Genomic DNA, 8914 nt, shown 5'->3' with positions numbered 1-8914 from the left:
GACATGGGGAGAATGTACAAACTCCACACAGACGGTTGCCTGAGGCTGAAATCAAACCTGAGACCCTGGCGCTGTGAGGCAGCAGTGCTAACTACTGAGCGACCATGCTGCCCATAAGATTAGATTAGATTAGATTACATTACTTACAGTGTGGAAACAGGCCCTTCGGCCCAACAAGTCCACACCGACCCGCAGAAGCGCAACCCACCCAGACCCATTCCCCTACATTTACCCCTTCACAAAACACTACTGGCAATTTGGCATGGCCAATTCACCTCACCTGCACATTCTTGAACTGTGGGAGGAAACCGGAGCACCCGGAGGAAACCCATAAAATGTGAGGTGATTCACTTTGAAGGAGTAACAGGAATGCAGAGTACTGGGCTAATGGTAAAGTTCTTGGTAATGTAGATGAACAGAGAGATCTCAGTGTCCAGGTACATAGATCCTTGAAAGTTGCTACCCAGGTTGGTAGGGTTGTCAAGAAGGCATACGATGTGTTAGCTTTTATTGGAAGAGGGATTGAGTTTCGGAACCATGATGTAATGCTGCAGCTGTACAAAACTCTGGTGTGGCCACACTTGGATTATTGTGTACAGTTCTGGTCACCACATTATAGGAGAGATGTGGAAGCTTTGGAAATCTCAGAGGAGATTTATTAGGATGTTCATTGGTATGGAAGGAAAGTCTAACGAGGAAAGGCTGAGGGAATTCAGGCTGTTTTCGTTAGAGAGAAGGTTGAGAGGTGACTTAATTGAGGCATATAAGATAATCAGAGGGTTAGATAGGTTGGACAGTGAGAGCCTTTTTTCTCTGATGGCGATGGCTAGCATGAAGGGACGTAGCTTTAAACTGAGGGGTGATAGATATAGGACAGATGTCAGAGGTAGTTTCTTTTCTCAGAGAGAAGTAGGGGCATGGAATGTACTGCCTGCAACAGTAGTAGCCTCGCCAACTTTAAAGACATTTAAATGTTCATTGGATAGGCATATGGACGAGAATGGAATAGTGTAGGTTAGATGGGCTTCAGATTGGTTTCACAGGTCAGTGCAACATCAAAGGCCGAAGGGCCTGTACTGTGCTGTAATGTTCTACGTTCTATGTAGGTATGGGTGGGTGAAGCTGTGGAGTGCTAGAGACTCGTGTTAGTGACTAAATGAGAGTGTGAATGAGGGTGGTTGTTGTAGCAGGTCCTCCAGCTGAAGTTTTTGCAGATGGTTTCCAGCTCTCTGACATTCATAGCTGAGCTGGGATCCTTTTCCTCCTTTCCTTTCTATCAATTTTGTCCTGACGTTTCATGTTCCATGCATCATCAATGAAAGCTAAGCAGTAGTGTGATTGCTAGCTGACTGCTGTCCAGTATTTTTGTACTTAGGAAACCTGCATCAGTGTGGACACAGAAAGATTGATTGACAGGGCGGGAAGAGAAGACTGAGGATTGACAACAAAGGCAGCTTGTACTAAATGTGCACCAATATTGAAGTTAGATGGTCATGGTCCCTGTTGCATTATTTCCTTTCTTTATTCATTTAGTGGGCGGCACGGTGGCACAGTGGTTAGCACTGCTGCCTCGCAACACCAGAGACCCGGGTTCAATTCCCGTCTCAGGCGGGAGTTTGCACGTTCTCCCCGTGTCTGCGTGGGTTTCCTCCGGGTGCTCCGGTTTCCTCCCACAGTCCAAAGATGTGCAGGTCAGGTGAATTGGCCATGCTAAATTGCCCGTAGTGTTAGGTAAGGGGTAAATGTAGGGGTATGGGTGGGTTACGCTTCGGCGGGTCGGTGTGGACTTGTTGGGCCAAAGGGCCTGTTTCCACACTGTAAAGTAATCTAATCTAATCTAATCTAATTTTGTGGTATGTGGGCATCGCTGACAGGCCAGCATTTGATTGCCTGCCCCTAGAGAAGGTTGTGGTGAGCTGCCTTCTTGAAGCACTGCAGTCCACCTGTTTTGGGTTGACCCACAACGCCATTGGGGAGGGAATTCCTGGATTTTGACCCAACGAAATGAAGGAGCGCCGATATATTCCAAGTCAGGATGGTGAGTGGCTTGGACCGGAACTTGAAGGTGGTGGTGTTTTCATGTATTTCATGTATCTGCTGCCCTTGGCCTTTTAGGTGGAAATGGTCGTGGATGTAGAAGTTGCTTTCTGAGCATCTCTGGTGAATTTCTGCAGTGCGTCTTGTGGATAGTGCACACTGCTTCTGAGCATCGGTGATGGAGGGAATGAATGCTTGTGGATACAGTGCCAATCAAGCAGACTGCTTTGTCCTGGATGGCATTACGCTTCTTGAGTGTTGTTGGGACTGCACCCATCCAGGCAAGTGGGGAGTATAGCATCACACTCCTGACTTGTGTTTTGCAGAGTGTGGGCAGTCTTTCAGGAGTCAGGAAGTGAATTACTTGCCGCAGTATTCCTAGCCTCTGACCTGCTGTTGTAGCCAATGTATTTAAGTGTTGAGTTCAGTTGAGTTTCTGATCAATGATAACTCCCAGGATGTTGGTAGTGGGGGATTCAATGTCAAGGGGCAGTGGTTAGTTTGTCTCGTTTTGGTAGTGGTCATAGCCTGGCATTTGTTTGGTGTAAATGTTATTTGCCACTTGTTTGCCCAAGTAATCTAATCTAATCTCTTTCCATTTGGACATGGACTGCTTCAGCTTCTGAGGAGTCGTGAATGGTGCTGAACATTGTGCAATCATCGGCGAACATCCTGACTTCGGACCTTATGATGGAGGAAGGTAATTGATGAAGTAGCTGAAGGTGGTTGGGCCTAGGATACTACCTGAGAAACTCCTGCAGAGATGTTCTGACTCCAGATGACTGACCTCCAACAGCCTTGACTATCTTCCTATGTGTCAGGTATGACTCTTACTACCGAAGAATTTGATCCCTGATACCTATTGATTTCAGTTTTGCTACAGCTCCCTAATGCCACACTCGTTCAAATGCAGCCTTGATGTCAAGACCTGTTACTCTCACCCGTATGAACCGAGGCTGTAATGAGGTCAGGAGCTAAGTGGCCCTGGCGGAATCCAAACTGGGCGTCACTGAGCAGGTTATCGATGAGCAGGTGTTGCTTGATAGCACTATTGATGACACCTTTCATCACATTACTGATGATGGAAAGTAGGCAGATGGGGAGGGGGTAGGGGTGTCATTGGCTCGGTTGGATTTGTCCTGCCTTTTATGTACAGGACATACTATGGCAATTTTCCACATTGTCAGGTGGATGCCAATGTTGGAACTGCTTGGCTGGGGGAATGGCAAGGTCTGGAGCACAAGTCTTCAGGACTATTGCTGGAATATTGTCATTTCTTGTGTCTTTGTGTATAGCTCAACATCAGGAGGTACTCCATATATTGCTTGTGACATCATCTGTGTAATTTTGTGCAGAGGAATGGAACAAAGAAAATGTAAGTACCTCAAATGGATTTTGTATTTGGAAATGAGCATTTTTACAGCCTATGAAATATGTACCTATGAAAAAATGGTAGGAGAAAGTGAGGACTGCAGATGCTGGAGATCAGAGTCGTAAAACATGGTGCTGGAAAAGCACAGCAGGTCAGGCAGCATCCAAGGAGCAGGAGAGTCGACATTTCAGGCATCAGCCTATCGTCATCCCTGATGAAGGGCTTATGCCCGAAACTTTGACTCTTCTGCTCCTTGGATGCTGACTGACCTGCTGTGCTTTTCCAGCACCACATTTTTCATCCTTGGGATGGTGCAGATTAAGCACTACTGCCATAAGAGCTATAAATCAGCAATGTTGTCCCAGCGAAATTCAACCACCATGCTAGAAGAGTAGCACCAACAGTACTCATGCAAAAGATTACAGTGGACTCATGCAAACTTCAAGCCAGCAGTCAGTCAATTCTTTCTTTTATTGACATTTCAAATTAACCTTTGAGCTCAAATACAGATGTTAATGGCATTTTCAAAATTATTACACTAATTTTACAGATTCTTTCACTTTACAAATATTTACTTGTTTCTCCACCAAAGATATGCTTAGTGTAAAGTTGTACAATGCTGATACAGATGTTTCTTGTATAAAGTGTGTTTTGGCAGTTTGATTTGGCTAAAATGTCGCTGAAGAATTGAGGAAGTGTATTTTTGAGAATGCTTACCTCTGTTTGCAATAGCATGATTTCAGCAGTGATTGTTTTGCGATGTCAGCACCAAAGTCTGCATGCCGTTCTGCACATGCACTGGTGTCAGCTGCCATCAGAGCATGTGAGAGGTACAGTACAATACATTGAGCATCTTCATCGTAAAAATGAAACTTAAGAATGTTCATTGCTCTCCTTCTAAAACCATGTATAATTCCTACAGGACTGCATTATTCTTATACACCATTTGAAAACTTCAAAGTGCTACTTCTACCTCCAAACATAACCTCTCTCATTCGACCCATACACCAGGGTGCAATATCAGCTTTTAAAGCATATTATTTAAGACGCATATTCAAGAGGCTGATTGCAGCTACTGACGGGGATAATAAGGACAGTGTTCTTCAATTTTTTAAGAGCTTTAACATCAAGGATGCTATTGATATTATTGTGGAGGGCTGGGGTGACAACAACTAGGAGAAAGTGAGGACTGCAGATGCTGGAGCTCAGCATCGAGAGTGTAGTGCTACAAAAGCACAGCAGGTCAGGCAGCATCCAAGGAACACGAGAATCGACATTTCGGGCAAAAGCTCTTCATCAGGAATGACATCAGTAAAGACTGCCTGCATGCAGTTTGGCGGCAGCTCCTCCAGGAATTCTTTTCAAGATTTTAAAGGATGTGAACTGTCAGGGGAGCTCCCAAAAATCAAAGAGCATTGTGTTAACCTTGAAAAGCAGGTTGGCTTTGAAGAAGTGGAAAGTGAGGATATTGAACAGCCACTTGAATCCCACTGTGAAGAACTCTGTACAGCTGATCTACAACAGCTTGTCGCTGAGGGGGAAGTGGAAGCTGGAGATGAAAAAGATGAAGTCCAGGATACAGCACCATGACAGCTTTCCACATCTCTTTTGTCTTCTAACCTGAGGGAAATTGAGGGGCAGTTGCAGCTCTTAGCGGACAATGATTACAGCACAGAATGCAGCAGGATTAACAGTTCATTTAATAAGATATCATCTGGCACCCTATGAACAGTTTCTTCAAGAAAGGAAAAAAAGGGTCAAAGCAGCAAAAACTGGATGTCCTTTTTAAATCAACCCCCAAGAAAGAGCAGAAGACAATCAACCGCAGACGTCTATTTCTGCAACCACAACTAACCTGAAGGTAGTAGTGATGATGACCCTCTGTCCCTGCATTAAGAATATTTTTTCAAAGTACTTGATTAAATTTACTTTTGTTAACAAATATGATTTAAACCTTCATTCAGGCTGTGCTATACTTTGCATTAGGCTTTTGGGCGATTTTTGAGCGATCGTGAATGATATTCTTTGTTGGTCTGCCCCTAACTCCACTTTTCCCATAGGCCCTATTTTTTCTATTAAGTGATTTTCTATTAAGTAGAGATTTCACTGGAACGCAACTAGGCCATTAGAGGAGAACTATCTGTATTGTAAGTTTTCTGATTATGAGCACTTCAGAATATGCTTCATCGCAATGTTTCTGAAAGAGGAGACTATTCTCAGTTACTTTGGTCTCCATCCTTCACGGAAACGTATTAATTTTGTGACATGGAAATGACTCATTCCAAATGTGTTGAGCATCATGTCTCTATCCAGATCAGAAAGCAATTGGCCATCAACTTGCTGTGACTGAAAGGTCTCAGTGTACTCCCCCATGTTTAATAAATTAAAACAATCACAGACCTCATCCACATTCAAATGTTGTATGTCATCTGGAACCTCACTCATATAGGCAATATATTTTGTTTCAGGTGTTTGCATGGAACTTGATCCGCGTGAGAACTTGAACAGTGATCTAATGTTGCCTCTTAGTGTGGCTGTTGCACTTAGCTGAGAATAGTTGATTTCAGTGTTTCGTTCTGGGGATATCTGTGGCTTATTTTCTCCGTGACTTTGAATCGAATAGTACTTTGGGGCCTCTGATAGGCTCTGCTGAGGATGTATTATCTCATACTTGTTTTCTGACTTCTTTCTGCAGATATCGACATATATTGGCTCTATTTCAGAGTATTTTCCCACGTACAGATCCAGCTCGTCTGTGTCCAGCAAAGTAATATCTGCAACATGGAATCTCACTTTTAACCACAATAAATTAAAAACAAACAACCAGTATTGTTTCAAAGCGTTCAGTATGAGAAACAAAAGTACACTTTACCGTAAATCATGTTTTCTCATTTACTTGAAATGGAGAAACAAAACCTATTCTTTGTCATTTTACTCTGGTAATCTTATTATAAAAAATAATTCATTGTTTCCAATAGCTGACCTCCGTCACTGCTGGCTTAAGTGGTCATGTGCTGCTTCCCTTACCAGTTATATTGATTTTTTTTTCTTTTTTCCCCCCACACTACTGCCTAACTGCGGTAGTGCTTTATTTATTCCCCAGCACCCATGTTGTGTGTGTGCAGGTGTGAGACACAGTGAAAGACACAAGGTGCTCAAATCTTTATTCAGTTTCCACCACCAGGAAGAAAAGAAACACCCAAGTGGCCAGTGACAAGTTATATTGATTCACTCAATAAACCAGCAGCATGAGATTGGTTATATCAGAAAGGAGTATCACTGAATCACATTTGTTCTGCATTTGCTAATGAGTATTTTTAGTTTGCGGTTTTAGAAGGATTTTGAACCGGATACCATGCTATGCTTTTAGTCTCTGCTCTTTATGGACATCAAAGGTGCATCAAAGAGAGAGACCCGCCTTCAGAAATCAAAACTGAGACTAGAATTAAATTATTTCAAATTTCATACTTTCTGTTTTCTTTCCACGTGGAACATGATTGAGATTTAATAAAGATTTCCCCTAATCCACTATGCCTTGACACTCATAATGTGGAGGTGCTGGTGTTGGGCACAACACCAGATTATTGTCCAACAGGTTTATTTGGAAATAGAAGCTTTCAGACTGCTGCTCCGTCAGTGGGGCAGGATCATAGGACACAGATGTATAGTAAAAGATGAGTTGATGTTGCCTGACTCGATGTGCTTTTCCAGCACCACAGTCTTCGACTCAGCAGAATAGCCTTTCCTGGCATCCTGTGGAAAGAATGTCTGACTAACACCTGTCCGAAATCTATCCATTCTTGAAAGTTTAAAATTATTTTGGAGCTTTAATTGACCATTTTGGAAAATAAAATGAGCAAATTATGCAATATCTTTCCTGTCAAAATTTGAGGGGGCACAATGTAAGGTATAAACAGCAGAGATCGAGTGAATCCTTACAAGTGTATAAAGGCAATAGGAGTATACTTAAGAGGGAAATCAGAAGGGCGAAAAGGGTTAAGGATAATTCAAGGTGATTTAATAAATACATTAAAGACAAAAGGGTAACTAGGGAGAGAATAGGGCCCCTCAATGAGCAGTAAGGCTGCCTATGTGTGGAACCGCAGGAATGGGGGGAGATACTAAACAGGTATTTTGCATCAGTGTTTATTGTGGAGAAGGATATGGCAGATATAGAACATAGAAGATATATGGAAACAGCAACATTTTGAAAAATATCCCCAACCATTGTCAAGTCAGAAAACTTTAGACTAACAGGAAAATCCTTTACTGGGGCTCTTTACAAGTTGAAAATGTGTTGCTGGAAAAGCGCAGCAGATGAGGCAGCATCCAAGGAGCAGGAGAATTGACGTTTCGGGCCTTGGCACACTTTCCTCATTCCTGAAGAAGGGCTCATGCCCGAAATGTCGATTCTCCTGCTCCTTGGATGTTGCCTGACCTGCTGCGCTTTTCCAGCAACACATTTTCAGCTCTGATCTCCAGCATCTGCAGTTCTCACTTTCTCCTAGTTCTTTACAAGTTGCCAGCCTCTTAGGATGCACATTCCTGCTGGACCGCAGCTCACTGCAGCTGACTGCAAGAACAGAGTGGAGAAGTTGGCATGCCAGACCCTGCACCTAACACAATGGGCAATTTATCATGGTCAATTCACCTGACCCATACATTTTTGGATTGTGGGAGGAAATGACAGACAGTCATGAAAGGTGGGAACCGAACCCAAGTCCCTGGTGCAGTGAAGCAGCAGTGCTAGCCACTGCGCCACCCTATTGAGCATTATGAGACAATACAAAAAAAACGCTGGAGAAATGCAGCAGATCTGATGATGGATGTGGAGAGAAAGTTAACATTTTGAGTGGGAAATAACTTCTTCAGAACTGATGTTCTCTGAAGTTCTTCAGTTTTAAAAAAAGAGTTATATTGGACGTCAACTCTATTTCTCTCTCCAAAGATGCTGTGTTTCTCCCAAAGCTTTCTGTTTTTATTTCAAATTTCCAGCATCCTTAACACTTTACACTATTCTCACTCCCTCCCTCCCTCCCTCCCTCCCTCCACCACTGGGGGAAACAGGCAGAAAAGAAACAAATGAGTTGCATTCATTTGGCGCCATTCACAACTTTAGAACTCCACAAAGTGTTTTACAGCCAATTACTATTTATTACAGGTTCACTCTTGTAATAAAGATCTTTCATTGTTCCTGTGGAGATTGGTGTTCAACAATATCAATAGGAAGGCAATTCAATCTTGATGTACAACTGGTTGAGGTGTTGTTAAAAGAGAAAAAGTATAACATAGCAAAGATAAGTGGGAAAACGGAGGACTGGGAAGCTTTTAAAGAACAACAGAGGATTACTAAAAAGGAAATACGCAGAGAAAAAATGAGGTACGAAGGTAAACTGGCCAAAAATATAAAGGAGGATAGTAAAAGCTTTTTTAGGTATGTGAAAGGCAAAAAAATGGTTAAGACTAAAATTGGGCCCTTGAAGACAGAAACAGGAGAATATATTA

General features: G+C 42.8%; 1 protein-coding gene across 1 annotated transcript in view; it reads right to left on the bottom strand.

Moving 5' to 3' along the window:
• Positions 1-3864: 3864 nt before the first annotated feature.
• The window catches only part of LOC122542645, a 47147-nt gene continuing 42097 nt past the window's right edge, over positions 3865-8914 (bottom strand). Inside the window, exon 5 of the mRNA XM_043680641.1 lies at positions 3865-6183. Coding sequence (XP_043536576.1) covers positions 5630-6183 — 554 coding nt within the window. The 3' untranslated portion in view covers positions 3865-5629. The remainder of the gene's footprint in view (positions 6184-8914) is intronic.

Source organism: Chiloscyllium plagiosum, chromosome 40 (assembly GCF_004010195.1).
Source record: "Chiloscyllium plagiosum isolate BGI_BamShark_2017 chromosome 40, ASM401019v2, whole genome shotgun sequence".
NCBI lineage: Eukaryota > Metazoa > Chordata > Chondrichthyes > Orectolobiformes > Hemiscylliidae > Chiloscyllium > Chiloscyllium plagiosum.
This window is presented reverse-complemented; position numbering and strand designations above follow the sequence as displayed.